A 20882-nucleotide genomic window follows, 5' to 3' on the forward strand; every position below is an offset into this window, starting at 1 on the left:
CTATTGCAAGGCAGGTTTTTTTTTACGCATGGCAAGATGAAGGCATCTATTTATTCGGGGGGGAGATGTTTATTTGTCTTGTCCATTTGAACACGTCACAAATTTAAATACGGAAAAAAAAAAGGCAGGCCACAGTGCGAGAATGTTTACTCAATAAGCAAATAGAAAAAAAATCCAGGCTGTCTTATCAAAGTGTACAGCTCAAACATTTCAAATGAGTACAAATGTATATAAAACAACATAAAATGCTCACCGTCATAGAAAAATATTTCAATTTTGTCATTTAATTTTGCTCATGGAATTTATGGTCGTTTTGATTCTATTTGATTTGTGATTTTCTGCTTTGTTTGCTTATTATTTTTTTTCTGTTGTACTTGTATTCAGAATTTTTTTTTTTATGTTGTTTACTTGTATTCTGCTTTTTCCTCATCTGCTCACTCTGTTTTCTGTTTACTTGGGGTGTGTTACGCTCAGATCCTTCAGTGGCATCAGTGAATCATACCTCACTCAAGGGCGCCCTCATTCTGATGAGAAAAAAATCACAAAATGTAAAAAAAAATTTTTTTTAAATGATAATACATAAAAAAATAATCCATCTTTGTGTTTTTAAGATATAGGGTGTGTGTGTTAAAGTACCCAGTGGTCGGATCAGTAAGCCTTCAGTGACGACTCTTTGGCCTGATGAGCCTGAAGGACGGCTACGGCCTCGTCCACCTGCAAGGAACAACAAACAATTTACATTCGCAGATGTTTTGACATCGCAACCAACGACCTATTGATCGTAGTTGCGTATTTTTGCTTACGCAACAACAATACTTAACTTAATCACCACTCAAGCTCTGGCCACTCTCTACAGCATCCCGACTCTTCATTTGAGCTTTTTATGCTTTAAGAGGTGCTCACCTTGGAACTGAGCGACTCCGGGGACTCCAGCATGTGGAGTAGTTCGGAGTTGTCGATCTCCAGCAACATGCCGGTGATCTTCCCCGCCAGGTCTTGATGCATGCTCTGGATGAGGGGGAACAAACACTCACCTGGAAGGAAAAGAGAACGCGTGCAATGTACAAGGTGGGCAAACTCTGGAAAAATGACATTGTATTCATTTTTAATTTTCACCAAGAAGAAGCAATATGCGGGTTTACCCAGCATCTGCTTCTGTTCTAGTGGGGGAGCAGAAGCCAACACGGAGGCCGTCAGAGGTTTCGGAGTATGGCCAGCAGTCTGTAGAGGGGAAAAAAAAAAAAATCAAGAAATTTATGGTTGGCAAATATAGATGGACACGGAAAACATTGTTTGGTTCAGTGGTGTCAAACTCATTTTGATCACAGGCTACATCCAAGTAAAGGAGTCCCTCAGAGCACCGTTATGTGCCCCTGCAATTTGCTGTTACACTAGTGTCATGTAAATATTTTATTTTAATATTAATTAATATTTTATTTGATGCTAAGAATGTGAAAGTGTCCTCAGGGACTGAATTTTTTTTATTTCTTTACAGCATTGGTCTTTGAGGAACCCTGAGAAATAAAGCCACTTTGAAACAAAAACGCAAATCTGGTTATTTTTGGACATGGCTTTATGAGATTTTTTCTTTGGCGCGTCTAGAATCATTTTCATGTTGTAAGTGGAAGTGTTTTTGGGGAAGTCTTCCTTGGGTTTTGCTTGTGACACACATCAAGTTGTATTTTACCTGTGCAGGCTGCACGTGGTTCGAGGGGCTGCGGATTCCCGTGCCGTACTTGTATTGAGGAACCACACACACGGGGGAGAGCGGGGAGTCCGGTCGGGGGCTCAGACTCTGGGAAGCTGCAAAGACATATATTTAGAAGCAGGTTGGACTTTTAGGATTTTGAAATGAATGAGGACTGACCCGCACGTCGGCCGTACATCCCATGGGGCCCCTGAGAGGCGGGCCGGCCAGAAGCGAAATCGGGTGGGCTCGTTTCTGAGGTCCGCATGGCGGCGGGGATATTCTGGTAGTCTACGCAATGACACAACGCAGTGGGAAATGATAAACATGAACAAGAGCGAGTCAGGATGTCTGGCTGACGAATCATGAAGGAGTTCGTAAAAAATAACAAAATAAATAAAAATAAAAATGATCAAATACACCATGCATTCGTTATTGTATTTTTTTCATTAATTGAATTTGTCATATAAGAATAATTATCAGGCTATTTTTTTTTTATTGTACTGACATTTAATTACTATCATAATTTTAGTATTTTATAAAAAAAAATCAAATCATTATTATTCGTTCATTATTTTTAATTCATTGAACAGTAATCCATGATAATTTTCTTTTTCTTATATACAACAAATCCATCTCTTCTATGTATACTTAGATGAATGACGAAAATATATAAAAATGTATGCTTGATGGGCCAGATTCAAGCGAGTGGCAACTCCACAATGTAACGTGCGGTCATGTTTATGTTCCGCTTGGCAACAGAATCATTAATTGTGTGTTTTAACTCATTCACGACCAGCCCAGTAAAAAAAATGGATCTTTGACGTGTTTAGCCGTCAATGGTATTGAATGAGTTAATACACGTGAATGCATGATTGCCAATTTCCACGTATGCAGGTGGGCATGAAAAGCACGTTCACTCACTGGTTGTCAAAATGCATCAGCTCGTCGTAAACGGGTACCTGCAGTGGCCCAGCGAGGGCTCGGACACAGCTGGGGAGCCGGCGGAAAGTAAGCGGCGCTGCGGTTCTGCGCCTGAGGGATGGGCGCTATGAAGTAAGCCGGGGGTGGCGCCGCCTGGTAAGGGTTGATGACCGGGTTGGGCACGGGCCTCGCGTTGCTCATGCGTTGGATGTACTGGCGGGTCAGGTAGGCCTGGCGCTCCTCCTTCCTCTGGGCCAGCGCCACGTACAGCGGCTTGGAGGCCACGATGCGGCCGTTCACCTCCGCCACCGCCTTGCCGGCCTCCTCCGGAGATGAGAAGCAGACGAAGCCGAAGCCTTTGCTGCGCCCGCCCTGCGTCATCACCTGGATACATTTGAGCAGAGTCAGCCGCTAGATGATGCGAGAAAAAAAAAAAAAGGCCAGCGGCGGTACCTTGGCGCTGGTTATGATGCCAAAGGGCGCAAATTCTTTTCGCAGGCACTCGTCGTCGATGCTGTCGTCGAGGTTCTTCACGTACAAGTTGACGCCCTGGAGGGAAAATTTTGATGCGGTCACTCCACAATGTTAGTAATTAACGATGAATATTTGCATTTTATTTAAGGGTCAATGACAATTTTTTTTTTTTTTTTAGATTTGCGTCATTAAGCCACCATGTTGTCAGCGACTAGCTGCGGTTGCTCCACAACGTTGTGTGCTGATGTTTAGGTTGAGAGGAGCGAGTTGGACGTGATTTATGTGATGTAAATGAAGGCGAGATTAGACTTGAACATCGTCGTTCCATAATGTCGCGTTCGTCCACGTTCGAATCGGACCTTGTAGCACGAAATGCGATCTTGCTTCATCTGCTCAAACTTGTGCTTGAGCTCGGCCTGGCGCTCCACCTTCTTTTGGGCGCGGCTGACGTAGATGTTCCTTCCGTGGAATTCCTTCCCATTCATCTCATCCACTGCCTAGAAAAGCAAAATGAGACAGCCAATAAAAAGCAAGACCCACATGTGGAGGGTGGGGGGGGGGGGGGGGTGAGCGTTTTACCTTCTGGGCGTCCTCGTGCCTGGCGAAGCTGACGAAGCCGAAGCCTCGACACGAGCCGTGTTCGTCCATCATCACGCGGACGCTGGTGGTGTTTCCTGGGCGACGCGTGACAGGGCGGCGTCGAGACAGGGCGCTCGCAAAGAAAGATGTCTCGCACTCACGGGAGGACCTGACTGACCGTATGTCCTGAAGATGTCCCTCAGCGTGTTGTCGTCCACGTCGTCGCCAAAGTTCTTCACGTAGACGTTGGTGAACTCCTTCGCTCGGACCGCCAGCTCGGCTTCGCGTTCTTTGCGGGATTTGAAGTGGCCCACAAATCTGTTTCAATGGACAGTCGGCTTTTCACAATATCAAAGCTGGGGCCACACCTTTTCCCCTGGCACCATTTCAAGTGTCTCTAGCAGGCTTTTTATTCAAAATCGAAAAAAAAAAAAAATCGACTAAATAACGTACATTTTTCGATCCTTAATGAGCGTGCCGTTCATCTCTGCAATGGCTCTCTCGGCTGCCTCCTGAGTTTCAAAGTGCACAAAACCGTAGCCTTTCGAGCCGTTCTCGTCGCACACCACCTGCAGCAGAAGGGGGGGGGGGGTTAGTCATTTACACTCCTGCGCTTTCAATTGAAATGGCCTTGACTGTGCTTAATTTGTACAGGGGGATGACAGATAAATGGTTTTAAAGTTTATTTCCTGTTCATACTTGATATTCATATGTTGAATGTGTGCCTTTAAGGGGCGTGGCCTGTTGAGTGACATCAGAAGCAGTCATTCAAATTCAACTGTTTCGTCACATTTAATAAAAAGTGCATTGGCGAATCGGCGAAAGATTGCTTCGTACCTTGCCGGACAGAATGTTGCCGAAGAAAGAGAAAATGTCGTACAGGACGTTGTGGTCGATGGAGCGGTCCAGGTTCTTGATGAACACATTGCCCACGCCGCTCTTCCTCAGCGAAGGGTCCCGCTGCCACCACATGATGCGCATGGGCTGACCCTTGATAAGGTCGAAGTTCATTGTGTCCAACGCATGTTCGGCTGGGGGGAATAGAAAAAAAAAACGGATTTATATTAAAATAGTGAAGAGATGAATGACTTTCTGCATGAAATAGCTCTCAGTCCAACCACACAGACTCAAAGCTTGAACCCGTTGACTGTGAAGTATAAACATGCCAGCCACTATTCCGAAGCTCTGCGAAATGTGCAGGAAGGGCTGTTTGTGTTCTTATTTACCATCTGCGAGCTGCTGGAAGTTGACGCAAGCGTATCCCAGCGAGCGCCCGGTCATCGTGTCTCGACACACCCGGATGGACAAAATGATTCCCACTCGGCTCAGTCGTTCATAAAGGATGGCTTCCGTCACATCTGCATGCAAGTCGCCCACGTACAGCGCGGCCATGGTTGGCCCTCAACAAAAATAAAATCACTTTTTTGGGAGCAGTTAACGCCGAGAGCAGGAGGTGAAAATGTGGCCGTTTTCCCACCAGGTTCGGTTTGAGAAACTAAGTCCTAAATATATTATTAAAAAAAAAATGATTAAAAAAATGCTGGAGGGTCACCGATTTTTTACGAGGCTCACGCACCCCCCCGACACTTGATGTAGCGCGGTCACTCTTTTCCACCCGGAGAAGTAACAAACCCGACCGTGGACTTGCGGTGGCAAATGAAAGCGCCGACGGGCGTTTGTATATTTTCTATTTATTGATATCCAAGTTGTCAAGGGTCGCCGGTTTACACGTGACCGACGTTCGTCACAATCGTCATATAACAAAAAAAAAAAAGAAGAAAATAAAAAGATCACCTCACCGGAGATTGGGCGCAACTGGCGCTTTATTACAACGTGAAAAAGTAACAGAGCGACTTGCGCGATTGCGGCCTGGACGTCATGCGACGTAGTGTTGGGAGTTATTCGGACTTTTCTGACGCATTTCCGAGACGCAAAAAGGATTCGGTACATTGGTCACAATATTAGGGACAGCAGCGTGCGTTAAATGGAGACCAAATGTGGAACAATCCACTTTGAAAAAGGACCCCAATCACACTTTCCAGAGAGATACATTCTTTTATGCAATTCATCAGAGGCGCTAAATTGGTTGTTTGAGGATTTTAGCGGTGATCTTTTTGTTCCAGATTATAAAGGCGTTAGATAACTTCATAAATGCGACCTGACTCCTTCACGAGCAACGCACTACGGCTGATGCCCACTAACTAAAGCAACCACATTCAAAATCACTGCATAAATGGTGAGTTGTGCATTAAATAATTCTGGTTTTGTTTGATTTGTATAATATGGCAATATCGAACTGGCACTTGGTGCAAAGGAATTTGGAGACCGCTGAGCTAGAGCAACGTATAGGCACATCACCTTTTAATAGATGACGCGCATTTAGTCATAAGCACAGTATTGTGATTCAATTATTTATATTGGCTTCATTTCATAAAGAATAAAAAAAAAATGCATGCAAGCATTAAACGGTGCTGGTGTCCCCCAAAATTCTTAAAAGAACCCGTTCTTGGTACCAGTCCAATTTTGACACAAAAGCTAGTTAATCCCCCTTTTGTCATTTAGTTCTGCTCCCAAACTGCTAGGAATTCATATTTATACTTTAACTTCAGCGACACCCAGGAGCTACATTGTAGAACGACGATCAATTAACCCCCATTTGTTGGCATTACAGAAGCATATCCCTTCGCTAATACATTAAAACTTAAGATTTATCTTTCAAAACATTCAAACTACATATAAAGTGGCATAAAAGTGTAAATAAGTTGCTATTTATCCAATTAAAAATTCCAGCTCGTCGCTAAACTGGCCAGGAGAGGGCAGTGTTGTGGCACAAAATGGCGGCCTGTGGGTCGTAAGTCGGAACGCTCCGCTAATGGAGTAGTCAAAACTACACTAAATATTTTAATGCAATTAAACATTGCAGCACAAATATATCATCCAATAAAAAAACATTACTAATAGCACTGCGGTGAGGGGAGAAAAGGGAAAGTAATTGGTCAATTGAATACAAAAAAAAAGCAGAAGAGGCAATATACGTGGATTTAATGTTTTAATTGGTCTCACATGAAAGCACATAACCAAATAACGTACTTAAAGAGTTCCACCTGCAACATATTTCTAATCCTGCATCCCGTCTTTTTTTTTTTTTAATATTTTTAAATTCTATTTTTTTTGACCCACCACAATTAGAAGAAACCAGCACTAATTTGTGTCGACTAAATGGTCCAAAAACGCTGCTTCCTACCGAGTTACTTAGCGAATTAGCATCAACTTTGACTTCTGAAAAGGACGGCACAAATGCTTCACCTGGTTCAAGCTAAATCCTAAGCAAAATAAAAAAATAAAAAATAAAATAAGTGCCAGTTTTAAAGCACGCCTACCTCTCACGCCATACTACGGGAACCGCATACATTCCTGGGGTCAAAGGGGGAATAAAATACACACACAAAGGTCATAAAAAATAAACACCTGAATAGAAAAAGTAGCAAAACAAAGTTACAGTATCAGGCCGTTTTTTTTTTTTTGTTTGTTTGAATCAAGTTGTTCACTTTGTTAAATGCTTGTGTGGTTCAGAGGTTAAGCACTCGTTTTCCACCCGCCAAGTTGTTGGTTCAAGTCCCAATTGTGCAACTTTTTTTCCCCATTGTGGGACTAATAAAGGACATCTTTATCTTTAAATACGCAAAGTATGCAGGATATCAACTGAAAAACATGACAGCGTGATGAAACAACCCTCGCAGAAAAAAAAAAAAAACGACCCAAAAGATGGACAAAAAAAAAAGGAAAAAGTCCATTCACACAAAGAACCTTAGCAAGTATGCTGCTCGAGCGCACCTAGAACCCACTGAGCCATCGTGACGCATGTACCATCCGTAAAAAGTAAGAGCCGGGTGACGTGAAAATGGCAAACGCTCACCACGGTCTTTTGTCAGAGGAAACCTGGATATATATTTAGATTTTTTTTTTTTGGTGTAAAACGGACGAGACAACGGTGACCATTTTTGTTTCAGTTGACGCCTTTCAAGGTGTTTTTGCGGACCCAAGTGTCACAAGAGTTCAAGTAAAAACATACAAAGTATCAAAATATAGTTTGAGGTTTGTTTTTGTTCTGTAACGGTGGCAGCGTGCTACCACAAACGACGGTCTAATTTGGAACTTAAGGGGGGAAGAAAAAAAAAAAGGAATACATTGGGACTAAACTATATCAGAAAAAATATAACATCTATTGTTTGACACATTGAGTAATGTTCAATTAAAAAAAAAAGTTTTTGTTCGTTTTTGTTTTTTTTTTTTACCAGTGGAGGTGTTCTTTCGATGAACATAATTACTGTACTTTACACACTGTGAGTGGAGCGTAAACATACATATATGTGCATGTATGAGCACACGCACAACCACGCACACAACTTAGGCTGGTGAGAGGTAATAATAATTAAAAAAAAAAAAAAAAAAGAAAAAGATTTTTCTATTTAGTTTTTTTCCCATCTTATGGAGGAGTTCAGTTCTTGTCTGCCTCCGCTGGCGGCTCCGCTGGGGCTTCTGCCTCATCAGACTCTGGCGGGACATCGGACATCCACAGCTGCCATAAAATTAAAAAAAATAAATAAATAAAAAAAAAGGTCAGAGACATAAGTGCTGAGTCAGGGTCGAATAGAGCGGCCGATGACAGACAAGAAGCGAAATGGGACATCGCTCGCAGTCACACCCTCAAGTCTTATGACTCACCGGAATGCTGCCGAGCAATGACACGCAGACGGTCACGACGATTCGTCTACAGATGCTGCAACCTGACATCATTTATTCCGTCTGTTCAGTGCCTCACGTTTTATTAGAAAAAAATGGAGATCTATAAATGCTAAATGTAATATGTAGAAAAAATCTTTTGTCACCAAGCCCCCCGCCCCTTTTTTTTTAGTTTTACATGAGTAGGACATTTTCCGCCACAACCCCCCCCCCCTAAATGTGTACTATTTGTCAGTCTCCACAAGGCATTTTTTTTAAAATAATTATTATTGATCAATATAAAGTTCTAAAAACAGCTGGAAAGTAAATCTCTTAACTCCTGTTGGACATTTCAACCTTTTGACTCCGCGGGAGCCTCAGGGCATTAGATCTCCTCTCAGGACTGAGTGAGAAATCCACGATGGTCAACAAGAGAAAAGAGAAGACATTTGAGTAGGCCTGTTTTTTTTTTTTTTTTTTTTAAATTAATAGCCGCAGTGCTTCAGTGCAGAAGAAAGCACGCAATTTGGGTCCTGCCCCAAAATGAGCTTTTTAACCAGAACGCTGTTCTCCTTTGACACCGCCTGAAGGATTTACGCTGCGGTGGCTGTTTTCAGTTCACTATGATTGGTAACAAGTGTCAAGGGGTGATAAGAAAAATAAAAAATAAAAAAATAGCCAAATTAGTTGCGGATGCAGCCGCCAACTCACAGTCAGATTGTCACGGAGAAGCTGCATGATCAAGGTGCTGTCTTTGTACGAATCGCTGCTGAGCGAGTCCAGCATGGCGATGGCCTCGTCAAAGGCCTGCAAAGCAAATCAGTCGGTGCGATTACAGTCACCTTCGATAAACAGTATGACAACAAATATTGACAAGTGCATAAAAAGGGAGATTGGTACATTTTTGGCGAGGTTGCAGGCATCGGTGGGCGAATTGAGGATCTCATAGTAGAAGACCGAGAAGTTAAGCGCCAGGCCGAGACGGATGGGATGAGTGGGCTGCATGTCGTTGTAGCTGATGTCCAAGGCCTCCTGGTACGATTTTCTTGAGTTGTCGATGATTTCTGTCGGTAGGGTGCAGGGTAAGTGCTAAATTAAAAGCATTTCTGTGTATGTGCAAACAGGGGACAAGTTTGGACAAAATTGGACCTTGAGCTGGATGAAAGGGATATCAAAAGCTCAAGTGGCTTGCCATAGAAGGGACCTGAGCATTTATTTTCAGCGCACTAGTTTTTATTCATAATATAGAACACGCGGAGGATATTTAAAAAAAAAAAATAATTCTTTTTTTTTTTTGCATTAATTCATTCTCCCACTAGTGCACTGAATTGCCTTACTGGTACAGGGACATTAAAGTGGATGGGCAAGCCTTTGTGAGTATCCAAGGAAGTAGCTTGGACACCAAATGAGTTTGGTGATTTGACTCACCCTTCCTGTCATCTCCACTGGCAACCTCGGCCAGGTAGCGATAGTAGTCGCCCTTCATCTTCAGGTAGAAGACCTTACTTTCAGCAGAAGCAGCTTTGCTAATCAGGTGGTCGTTGAGCAGGGTCTGCAAAAAAAGAGGGGGGTCGGGCGGGGAGAATCGGAGCACAAAAGGTTAAATGCTAGCAACAGCAGCGGCTAACGAGGCTTTTTTTTTTTGGGGGGGGGGGGGGGGGCACTTGCATAAACAAGCAAGTTAAAATAGCCAGTTAAAATACATAAGATACAAAAGAAACAAGTTGCAACCATTTAGCGCACTGCCATTCCATGCAAATCCACAATCCTGATAAATCCTCAAGCATGTTAAGTATGCACGAAAATAATTTCTTGGCCAAAAATACAAAGTACCATTAAAAACTAAGTACAGATGTAACCGAGATGTCATTCTAGTGGCGCTGAGCTGAATAGTAACTTTCAAAACATGGTCAATGTAAAACTGACCCATGGGGGAACCCCTGCCCATGAATGCAAGAATTCCAAGCATGGTGTCTATTCATTTAGCAGGAAAAAAGGGGCGGGGCAAAGCTGTAGGAGGCTTGTGGTTGGAACTGCCTGCTAACAAAGAGCTAGCAGTGGTTTAAGATTTCATAAGAGTAATTATTGGCTTTGCTGGTCCGTATTTTATGATTTTTTATTTTTTTTAATCAAGGTGGTGCGTCCTCGCCTGCGGGAGACCTGAAAGCGCTGCCTGCGGTGTATACAACACATCGCGAGGGCGCATAATTTAAGTACACAACGATGGCGCTATATATAGCTGGCCCGCAGTTTTTTGCCGAGGATGTCCTCATGGAAACAGACGACACTTTAATAAGCGAGTGAAGCAATTTGGAATTCCAGCTTCGCTTTTGCCTCTGTCACTCCCTCAGCTAGAAACAAAACTCTTGCAACGGGAGTGTCTGCAAAAGAGACGTCTTGCACAGACCCGATTCCAGTACAAACTACGGCACAACGATTTAGGGAAAGAAATGTAAAAATGTGGACTACACTTGTTAAGCGTTGAGCTTATCGAGACACTAAACAAATAATGAATGCTCCTCATTGACTTCATCATCCTTTATTAACTTCGAAGCTTGTGCGAGAACCTTACCAGAACTTCGTTGCAGATGTCGTTGAGCTCCTTCTCGATCTTCATCCTGTACTCTTTGGCCTGGCAGGCCTTGGTGCTTTCCTCCGACTTCTGTTCCATGCTGGACATCACCCTCCACGAGGACCTCCGGGCGCCCACCACGTTCTTGTAGGCGACGGAGAGCAGGTTGCGCTCCTCGTTACTCAGCACGCCCTCGCCCTCCGTCACCTCCTTCATGGCCGCTGCCATGTCATCGTAGCGCTCGGCCTGCTCAGACAGCTTGGCTTTCTGCACCAGAGAGTCCCTATCTGCCATGGCTCCTGCGTGGGCTGCGGAAGGAAGGGGGTGGTGAGCAAAGGAAGAAGGAAAGGAAGGAAGGAAGGACGAAGGAGTGGGGGAGACAGCAGGGAGAAAACAAAGGAGACAAGATTAGGGAGACAGGAGAGTGTGTCAGGGAGGGTGTGCGGGAGTGGAGGGGGAGGGGCAGGGCGGATATGATCATAGTGAAACGACAATGGATGTCAACGCAATCACCTTCTTGGCTTCTAAAATACCCACAGGCCATTCAACGAAGCAACAATCAAGTTTTTTAAAGGTCTGGCAGTTAATGAGGGCAGCATTCTGACCCCGGTAGATATGATTGCGCCAACGGAGATAGTAAAGTCTACTTGAAAGTAAAAACATACTAGCGCGATACATTGATTCGGCAATAAACGACACAAAGCCAAATTTCTTGCTAGATAACTCACTTGATTATTTCAGTCGCGATTAGTAATTTAATGTCGCACCCCAAATCAAGCAAATGACTCAAGATAAATCTGCAGCAGTTTGGTCCCTCAATCTAACAAGAAAATGAGCATGAAACTGCAAAAATTTGACTTGATCATTAGTGTTATAAACTTTTACAGGGATGGCGAACCCGGTACATACTGCGAATGGTTGCGACAACATTTAATATGAACCGCCATTATACAGCCAACCCTCACCTTGTGAAGCGTCCTTCAAAAGTCTGAAAAAATATGAGAAATATAGTCTTAAGGCCTTTTCACACTGCACTTAGCAAGGCGCCATTAACGAACCTTTTCACAAGGGTGTGAGAATGAAACGGTGACTAGTCACGGTGTGACGCGCCCTGCAGCTGAAAAACGTTTAACTCGAGAGTGCCATTGCGGTGACGTAAAAAGGAGCATCCAATCGAAGAGGGGCTGTCAGAAAGATTTCAGAGTGCCAACTGCAACAGACCAACCAGCAAGAAAAGCACCCCTGACACTTCCTGGTAGGCGGCTACGCAGGCACTTCAAAATGGCGCTGAGTTTGCCGTTCTTGCGCGCTGACCCGCCGTGAAAAGCAAATGCGGGTGACCGAAACCGGTACTAGGACAGTCGTTTGCAATGCAATGCAATACAGATCAAAAGCCTAAAACGGCAGAGAGGAAAGTAGTAATTCACAGCGACGTATGGGCCAGCAATCTCGCAACTGAAATACCGTCATACCATCTCAAACTAAATGACCCTTAAAAACATGAGACAGCTTACGGATTTGATTATTTACCTATTTTCTCATGCAGGGAAGACTCGCAACACCCATGAAAGACCCAGGCTAAACATGGCTACTCCCTAACGTCTTGGAACCGTCAGAATGAATCGTTTCAACTTGACACCAATTGCTATTTTCGCAATGATAGGAAACAAAGAAAAAAACGAAGTGAAAAAAAACAAAATCAAAGCAAAGCAAACCTCAAATGAAATGTTACTAAAAACCCACTAACATTTAACCCACGTTTAAATCATCTGTTTGATTGTTTTTTCCAATCAGATTTCTCCTAAATTTCGTAGAGCCTAGGGCATGATTGACTGACAGAAAAAAAAAGGCTCAAGTGGCACACTGGCGAGGAGCTTTCCTCAAAATGGCAGCCGTCATTTCAGCACAGGTAAAAACATGTACACGACGGAAATGTAAGCCCCGGAGCGTCACCACTGCGCTTTTCAAAAAGCTTCCAATTCGCGTTGAAACGAGAAGGTTCAACGTTGGCTTACCGTGAGACTCGAGAAGACCGTCTTAGAAAAGGAACATTTAGAGTCAAAATGGCACTACTAGCCAGTGAGTCACATCCACCTGCGCCCTTCTGTGGAATGTCGGCTAACCAGGTTTGGCGTCATACACACCTGCACACAAGGAACCGACAAAAAACACACACCCAACCCACCGGGACGAGTACGGAATGTTATAGTAGTGCATTTAAAACACATCGAGGGGCTTCTTGTTGGGAGTTATTTGTGCCGGTGGTGACCTCCGTGGGAGCTGGAAATGAAAGGAGACTAGCTTACATGGTCGCTAGTGAACGCCCTTTTTTTCCCTCGCTTCCCGGAAAACAAGCCCGAAAAAAAGAGCCATAGCTGGCGTAAATCGTTCATTTTGGCTCGGTGGCGTAAAGGTCGATACAATACACGCGTGGAAACGTCGTCATTTGCGGGTTTTAGGTGGACAAATGGAGCCTTCCGACGCGCTCGCACTAGCCCGCCGAACAATGAGCGAGCATCACCGTCGCGGTTCTCCATTCAAGCGAGCTCGAGCTCCAGCCCTCCCCCACGAACCCCAAATGCGTTTTTACGACCCCGCCCGGCATCGACGGAGAAATTACCCCGCCGTCGATGCGCTGGAGCGGGGGCTTCCTTCTCACCACCACGACGACTAACCTGTGGTCGACGTTTAAACGGCGCTTGTGTCTTGTTTCCTGATTCGTGATTCCTGATTCCCGGGCCGCACAGCTGATGTTCGCTCGCTCGCTCGTTCTCGCGCTCGCGCTCGTCCACGGGGTTTCCCTCCAATCACAGCCGCACCAGCAGGGTCGCGCTGGGACGGGTGACGTCACGGGCCCGTTGCTGGGGCAACTGCAGCGAGGAGGGCGAAAATGGCGAGAAGAGGGCGCGGGACACGTTTAAGCGTTTTTGGTTCACGTTTTGAGAGTTATTTTTGGGGGGTTTAGTTAAATTTTAATTTTTTATGTTCCTTCCGTCAATGTTGCGTTTTATACATGTGTCGTCACGTCCCGTTTTATTGCCTTTGCTTAAAATACATTCTCTTCCTTCCATTATTGCTTCCTTCAGACCCACTATTATCTTTGCTTTCTTCCTTTGACTCAAACTACTTTTCTCTGATTTTTTTCCTTTCTTTCTACCTCCCTACATTCCTGTCTGTCCTCCACTGCCTTCCCTCCATCACACCTTCCATCAATGAAACACACTTTTCTGCCTTTATTTTTACTCCCCCTCTTGCTTTGTGACCTCTTTCATGCCTTCCTTTCCCTCCAACCATCTCACCCACATTTTTTTCCTGGCATCTTTTATTTTCTTCCCCTCCTAACCTTTCCTCCGACCTACTTTTTTCCCCACCTCGGACCTTCATTTCTTCAGACCCGCATTTTATTCAGATAGCCTTTGGCGTAATCGACTTTTCTGCGTTTGTTCCTTCCCTCCCTCCTTCCTTGTCATACCTGTTTGTGTTAACCCATCCTTACTTCCATTGCTTAAACCTGCTTTTCTGCCTTCTTTCCTTGCTTCCCTACCTCATTCCTTTAGCGTCAGACCTGCTTTTTTTTCTTCTTTCCTTCCTTCACTGCTATTTGCCTTCCGATTTGGCTCCCCCCTGACTCACATGGCGTGAATATAAAGCAGCAAACGCTTAACCTTTTGATGACATAAGCAGAAAAGCTCGTAGGTGACTAACGTGGGAAATGTGGCCCATTCATCAGGTTTTGCCGGTGACGTTTTGGGTGGAGTTTCAAGCATCTCCAAGTCAGTGGATGCAGCGACAAAACTTCCCTGAACTGCGCTCAACATAAACTGTTACCACGACAACCTCCGAGCTCAAATTCTATGCTGAGCTCGAAATTGTGCAGTGCCCACCGGGGCGTTTCTGAAAATAGATGACCTATAGCTGCTGGGAATTAATTCTTTCACCTCATTAAGACAGCTAATTCAATTGTGCGCCACATTTTTTAAGTATTAATTTGGCCTGCTACATCGCAGACTTCATTGACAAGTTTGAGGAGCATTATAATGGCACATAGAAGTGCAATCAACATTTCAGATATTTTATTGACACACGGAGAGGATGCTGTGGATGGTTTGTTGCAAACAACGAACACCATACCGTTAAATAATTTGCACGCGACTCAGCAAAAAACCGGTTCCTTCTGATGCTGGCATAATATGCAAAGTTCGACAGGTGTGTGACACTGGTCATGTCGCAATCCCAAAATCGCAGTCCAGCAGAAATGAGTTTTAATGGTTTTAATACGGGACGCAAAAAAAAATGAAATAAATGTTATCGTCTGTCATTCTTCTGTCCATTATTTTCCATTCCGCTTCTCCTCATTCGCTAAATGTGTTTTTGCTTTATTTGATTGTGAACATTGAGTGTGACAAAAAAACGGTTTCAGACAGGAAAGAGGCTTTTTTGTTGATTCAGTCATGACGTCGGTGTTGTCTAAACTCATTTCCTGTTGCTGTGCATAGGTAGGAATAAATTCAACAGAAACATGTACCACAAAGTAAAATTTAATAAAACACTATAATACATCAGTGAGCATACATTCCAGTTCCTGACACTTTCCTGTAAATTGTTAAATCTTTGCATTTCTTTATTTTATTTTTTTCCAAAGTAGCAGCCTGGCCGGTTAGTGACGAGTCAAAGACGAGAATTAGCGAGGTGAAACAAATACAGTGTTAAACAGCAACGTGTGTGGGGAATATGACCCCTCTTAAAGGACGAAAGTAATTGAATTCAATTATAGCAACAACAATTGTCCTCCTGATTAAAACTAAACCACGTGCAAGCCCCCCCAAACTAGGTCGAAACCCTGAAGCAAGAGCAGTGCTAGGGAGAAGAAGGGAAAAAAAAAAAAAAAGGTTCAATCATCACAGAATTTACAATGATGGCTCAGCAAGACAATCATTCCATGTTCACCACACATCAGGAAGTCTTCATTTGTCAGTTGGAGGTGGAGGTGGTGGTGGTGGTGGGGGGGGGGGGGAATCAAACCTTCGGGTTAGTTTACTTTGACTTCCCATTTGGCGACATCACCCTGAATGTTTCGAAATAAAGAGGACCCAGAAGAGTGCAGAGCTGGTACGAGAGGGGCCTCAAGGAAGTCGTCGTCGTTGTCCGTGTGAGATTAGAACGGAAAGGGTCGCAGAGACTTTTTTTTGGGGTGGGGGGGTGGGGGGGGGTTATGCCTCCACGCCTTCCAGCTCGGGGGGCAGAGGGGATTTGGGATGCTTGCTCTCGAAATGCTGCTTGAAGGTTTTAGGGTCGGGCATCTGGGACTGCGGGGAGAAAACACAGGCAGAGCATATCACTGCAGGAACCGACAACTTCAAACACACCGTCGAGAAAATAGCACTTTATTTGCCTGCTCTCGGTGAAACGCGTGCACCCATGGCCGACGACGAGGCACTCTAAAGCTGCCAGACGACCCAAAACGAAATATCAATTTGCCACTTGCAACTGTGCCGGTTGACTGCTGATGAAAATAAATGCGCTCCAGTTCTTACAGAGTGACTCATGCTGGACGCAAAAGTGCATCACACCCACAGTCAGGCAAGCCAATGTTTGAAAAACATTCAATGCTCTATCGCCACAATTGAGTCCAACATAGTTCTCAGTCTTTGAGTGCGTTCTCAGCAATTCTCTTCAATCATTTTGAATATATTTTGAAACAAAATCCTACTTACATGAACTTTAACCGTAAAACTTGTTTCTGTGTGTTCATCGTGAGCACTTTGCAAGTCTTTTGTGAAAAGGACCGTGGAAATCAGGGGTGGGCAAACTTTTTGATTGGCGGGCCACAATGGGTTCTAAAATTTGACAGAAAGGCCCGACCAGGAGCAGAGGGTCCACCAGCGAATTAAAGAGGGGGGTGAGAGAAAGAAAGAAAACTCACCCGGCACACGGCGCAGGTGAAGACGAGCGCTGCCTTGGCTGCCGTCTTCTGGTCGTGGCCTTTAGCCTTCTTCATCTCGGCCTGCTTCTTGGCGTTCTTCTGCTGGGACTGGATCTTCTGATGTCCGCGGGCCATGGTGAGCAAATCTAGTGTAAAATAAATACAGGCATTATTAAACCAAAGAAAATGCTCCTGACTAAATAATTTCTTAAGGTCATCTATGCCAATGACATAAAAGGCAGAACAATTATCTGGTATGGTCACAGCGTGTTAACTTATGTATTTTGCAAACGATATGTGCCCTGCGATTGGGCTGGTAACCGGTCTTGGGTGTGCCCCACTGTCTCTTGCCAAAAGTAATTTTAGGTGAAGGCTTTAGACTAAAACTGTCCAAAGGTGTGAATGTAATTGAAAATGTTTTGTCGCTAGTTGAACTAGATTAGTCACCTACTAGCCCAGAGTTGTACCTAAGTAGTAACATGCATGAAGTACTAGAAGTTGTCCTACTAGTGAAGACAAAAAGCACACTAGTACATGGACCTTAAACTGGATATTAAGCATGTTGAAAAATGTTAAATGTTCTTGCTCTACATGGCTGCATGAAATCGAACGTCCAATTATGTTAAATGGGCAGACTGACAATCTGTTAACATGAAATCTTAAAATGGGCGTTTCCAACACCAAATTCTCAATGGTGATGAGGCCTGTTAGATCAGTCTATAAATTGGCCACCATTATTAGCCAGGAATTACTTCAGTTTTACCCCAATTAAAGACTATATTGAGCTTGTTTCATATGATAGAAGTAAAATTAACGCCTACTCTATAACGTTTAAACCAGTTAAAATTCACTCATTTTCGCTTGTGATCTAATTTTCGTATTTTAGTGGCGCGTTTAGGAACATAAGGGGAAGATAGATGATGTCGAGTTAGCATTCGGCTAACACAATCTGACGGTCAAACGTCTTGTGTTCTTAAAATGATTCGTGAAGAGGGTATTGCATGAGACGTTAAAATATCTTAAAATGTACTCCACGTGGATTAGACACCGTTTAAATGTTGACAATGAGGCAAAATAGAGCAATGGTTGTAACGTGGATTAGCATTCCAGTTAGCCAGCCACCACTCACTGGGCAAGGCGGTGGGCATGTCCTCGGCGCTAGTTAGCCCACCGAGCACGCAAATACTCTGCTATTTAGGATCTTATTGTAATGTTGTGAACTTACCTCGTAAAAGTAGTCTGCAAATATGTAAGCAGTTGTCGTTCCCACGGAGCCTAAACAAAAACGTGACAGCTGCTAAATTCCCACTGACAAGATGACGTCGCTGGTAGATTCAAAGACCGTCGTAAACACAAGGGTTAGGGTTCCAAATAGCCACAATTTAACGAAAGAATGGAGAATATCAACATGGATTGATATAAATGCCTTTTTAATTCTCTACATAAAGATGGTGGTGCTATTCCAACATTTTCTCGCGCCTGGGTCCACAATGTTTGCATGATAGTGGGATATTTCGAGCAAACCATGAAGGCACCATCGGGACCAATGACGTTGGCGACGTTGCCCCCACGTGGTAGAATGGGGCCGTTACGCATTTTCGTGCTTATTTGACTAAATTGTAAGACAATTCAACCCTATTTTTACACTTGAATTTAAAATGTGTTGCATCACTAAATATATAAATAAATGTCATAATCAGTTGTTGTATTAGTGTAATGAAATGGGACGTCACATGAGCAAAGGTGAGCCGTCATTGGTTGTTACCTGAACCCTTTGACACTGTGATGTCATTTTCAGTCGACAGAAAGTGGCAAAATGGCCGCTCCCTGAGCGACAGAGAGGAAACGTGCATTTTACTGCTATAGTCATATTCCACAAATGTAATTTTAACAAAATGTCGTGTTTAGATTAGTGGGAGTACATAGAATTTAGTATTGTTAGAAATGTATTTTGTCTCTGCCCTGTGTCTACCTGGGCTCAACTACAAGTCACATGTAACCCGAATGAGGACAAAATGGAAAAATCACAGCATGTTAACGCAAGTCAACTGATTCATGTAATCACTGAAATCCTATCCTGGTGAGAAAAGTATACAGTCGTCCACATGTCCTTTTCACCTTCCTGCTTTTTTTTTCTTCAATGTATTATAGGAAAAGCAAGACGAGCCTTTTGTGAATGGGGAAAAGTGTGTGAGGGGAACGCCCAAGTGGCCCGTAGGCGCCTTGCTGCTGTTGTGCAGGAACTTGCTGGATTACAAGACCCTGGGTGGGGTTGTCAAGCCTCAGGGGGTCGAACGACGTGAAAGCAAATCTACCAGGTGTCAGCGAGTCAATATAACTGCAGAGAATATCAGACCCACCCACACAATAGATGAAAATTTACATTATAGAGACCATATAATTTTTTAAACGTATAGTTATACCACTTCTACACACTTAACCTTGTTAAAATATCCTTCAAGAAATGTGAGAATATATTACACTAGTGAGCATAAACTGTGTTAAAGATGGAGGGATGGCATATTGAAACAGTCAAGCCCAAAATTAATTTTGTCTCACCAAAGTCCTCTACCTTAATTCAAACTTAAAATCTGAAATGTTATAGACAGGCGAGCAAGGCGTTCCGTTAATTATAAACCCAAGTGGTCTTCTAACAACTACTGGAGTTATGTTGGGAACCTTCTCTGCCTCTTGTTTTTGCTTACGCTGCATGTTTTTCGGGTGGACTTCAGTGTTCCCCGAACACAAACACTTTCACTGTACAATCCCCAAATCGGCATGTTATCACTTCAACCGCGTTACGTGAACGGATATCCCGTCGCCTGTTCCCAACCATAAGAGGAAGCTGCCTATTAACCTTCCTCATCTGACACTTCCTCTCCTTTCAGCCTCCCGTTTCCAACCAACCGGTTTTGCCACAATGTTGCCGGACCAGTCGAACCGCACACGCGGCGCAGTCACAACAACAATATGCACGATGTGGTATGCTTTGGGTCGGAGTGGGCAGACTTTTGTGCTTGAGGGCTGCATTTAATTTGGTTGACAACGTTAGGGAAAAAAAAAACAGCTATCAAATAAAATTGCGTGTGCTAATAATAAAATTCATGCTGATATTTTTATCCTATTCATAATTTATTTAATCCTAATCTTTTCACCAATTATTTAATCATTTAAAAATCCACGCCTATTTAAACTTTTTTTATATTACTACTGTATTATTTAATTTCTGTTGCCAATATGTATTACACCATGTGGAAAGCGCAGCTCCATCTGTTGTGAAATGCGCAATTAAATAAAGTTGTATTGAATTCCTTACAGAAAATAAAACAAAAAAATGTTGACCAAAAATAATATAATAGAATAATACTATACAAATTAATCCAAAATTGATAAAAAGGAAGTCATCTAGTTTAGCCGGGAGTTTTCCATCATTTAAACTTTATAATAAATTGACTTTATTTTTGGGTTCCCCACCGCTGCAATTCTGCATGATGTGGTATGCCTTGGATCATGATCTTCCATAACTGCCGACTCAAAGTCCTCCATAATGTGTCATTGGTTGTCTTTCTTTCCCTTTCACGCTGCCAGTAAATTCCGTCATTTTCCCTCTCAACTGGAACAGATAAGAGAAAACATCTAAGTGCAATCTTGACCTTTGCACAATATCTGTATAAAATTTAGATTTTCCTTCTGTCCACGTGTAGGAAAAATGCTCCCATCCCATCTCACCTGCCTGCACTCGATCGTGGTTCTGGAAGTACCAAACGAGCTGACTCCCAATCCAGGGGCCAAGTCCCGACAAGTAAAAAAGCGTTTGGTATGTCGAATTTTTTTTTTTCACATACACAGAAGGGATGGGAACAAGAATTCGTGGAAGTCGTGCCCGAGCCTGCTTGGAGTCATAACGTTTCAACTGTCACATTGTCACATAGCAACAACAGAAATGTTCGTATGTACCCCGAGTCACCCCAATTATAGTTCAGATGTTCTAGCAGGCTTTT

At 43.5% G+C, this 20882-nt stretch overlaps 3 protein-coding genes across 8 annotated transcripts; all 3 read right to left on the bottom strand.

Moving 5' to 3' along the window:
- Positions 1-130: 130 nt before the first annotated feature.
- On the bottom strand, positions 131-5176 carry LOC148321651 (polyadenylate-binding protein 1-like). 3 transcript variants are annotated; one of them, XM_088318523.1, is made up of 14 exons: positions 4891-5176; positions 4502-4695; positions 4118-4233; positions 3843-3982; positions 3665-3759; positions 3445-3582; positions 3065-3160; positions 2650-2995; positions 1868-1978; positions 1688-1803; positions 1143-1221; positions 904-1034; positions 637-714; positions 131-524 (listed from the first exon to the last, which is right to left on the bottom strand). In XM_088318523.1, the coding sequence occupies exons 1-13, from the start codon at positions 5054-5056 to the stop codon at positions 649-651; spliced, it is 1794 nt and encodes a 597-aa protein (XP_088174649.1). In that variant the 5' UTR covers positions 5057-5176; the 3' UTR covers positions 131-524; positions 637-648. The 3 variants fall into 3 exon arrangements, with proteins under 3 accessions (XP_088174649.1, XP_088174647.1, XP_088174646.1); XM_088318521.1 differs by lacking the exon at positions 4891-5176 and having other exon boundaries at positions 2650-2983; positions 4502-4864; XM_088318520.1 differs by lacking the exon at positions 4891-5176 and having other exon boundaries at positions 4502-4864.
- Positions 5177-6696: 1520 nt separating this feature from the next.
- Positions 6697-13801, bottom strand: LOC148321652 (14-3-3 protein zeta/delta-like). Of its 4 annotated transcripts, XM_088318336.1 has the most exons (7): positions 13634-13755; positions 12974-13102; positions 10959-11266; positions 9815-9938; positions 9287-9450; positions 9098-9193; positions 6697-8243 (listed from the first exon to the last, which is right to left on the bottom strand). In XM_088318336.1, exons 3-7 carry the CDS (start codon positions 11250-11252, stop codon positions 8163-8165), a joined length of 759 nt encoding a protein of 252 aa, XP_088174462.1. In that variant the 5' UTR covers positions 11253-11266; positions 12974-13102; positions 13634-13755; the 3' UTR covers positions 6697-8162. The 4 variants fall into 4 exon arrangements, with proteins under 4 accessions (XP_088174462.1, XP_088174461.1, XP_088174463.1 ...); XM_088318335.1 differs by lacking the exon at positions 12974-13102 and having other exon boundaries at positions 13634-13801; XM_088318337.1 differs by lacking the exon at positions 12974-13102 and having other exon boundaries at positions 13579-13743.
- Positions 13802-15480: 1679 nt separating this feature from the next.
- On the bottom strand, positions 15481-18279 carry znf706 (zinc finger protein 706). Its single transcript, XM_088278716.1, has 3 exons — positions 18107-18279; positions 16882-17027; positions 15481-16264 (listed from the first exon to the last, which is right to left on the bottom strand). Exons 2-3 carry the CDS (start codon positions 17014-17016, stop codon positions 16169-16171), a joined length of 231 nt encoding a protein of 76 aa, XP_088134842.1. The 5' UTR covers positions 17017-17027; positions 18107-18279; the 3' UTR covers positions 15481-16168.
- Between the last annotated feature and the right edge of the window lie 2603 nt (positions 18280-20882).

This window comes from Idiotropiscis lumnitzeri, chromosome 16 (genome assembly GCF_059441095.1).
Source record: "Idiotropiscis lumnitzeri isolate Australia: NSW breed Sydney's pygmy pipehorse chromosome 16, RoL_Ilum_1.0, whole genome shotgun sequence".
Lineage (NCBI taxonomy): Eukaryota > Metazoa > Chordata > Actinopteri > Syngnathiformes > Syngnathidae > Idiotropiscis > Idiotropiscis lumnitzeri.

Bases quoted from the DNA above. Each gene is read 5' to 3' on its own strand.
- znf706 (XM_088278716.1), bottom strand. From the start codon at position 17,016: ATGGCCCGCGGACATCAGAAGATCCAGTCCCAGCAGAAGAACGCCAAG. The intron at 16,265-16,881 runs GTGAGTTTTCTT...TTCTCCCCGCAG, and splicing joins TCACCTGCGCCGTGTGCCGG to TCCCAGATGCCCGACCCTAA.
- LOC148321652 (XM_088318335.1), bottom strand. From the start codon at position 11,252: ATGGCAGATAGGGACTCTCTGGTGCAGAAAGCCAAGCTGTCTGAGCAG. The intron at 9,451-9,814 runs GTGAGTCAAATC...CCCTACCGACAG, and splicing joins CAGTGGAGATGACAGGAAGG to AAATCATCGACAACTCAAGA. The intron at 8,244-9,097 runs GTGAGTTGGCGG...ATTTTATGGCAG, and splicing joins TTCTCCGTGACAATCTGACT to CTGTGGATGTCCGATGTCCC.
- LOC148321651 (XM_088318523.1), bottom strand. From the start codon at position 5,056: ATGGCCGCGCTGTACGTGGGCGACTTGCATGCAGATGTGACGGAAGCC. The intron at 1,804-1,867 runs GTCAGTCCTCAT...ATGTCTTTGCAG, and splicing joins GATGTACGGCCGACGTGCGG to CTTCCCAGAGTCTGAGCCCC. The intron at 715-903 runs GTGAGCACCTCT...TGTTCCTTGCAG, and splicing joins CGGAGTCGCTCAGTTCCAAG to GTGGACGAGGCCGTAGCCGT.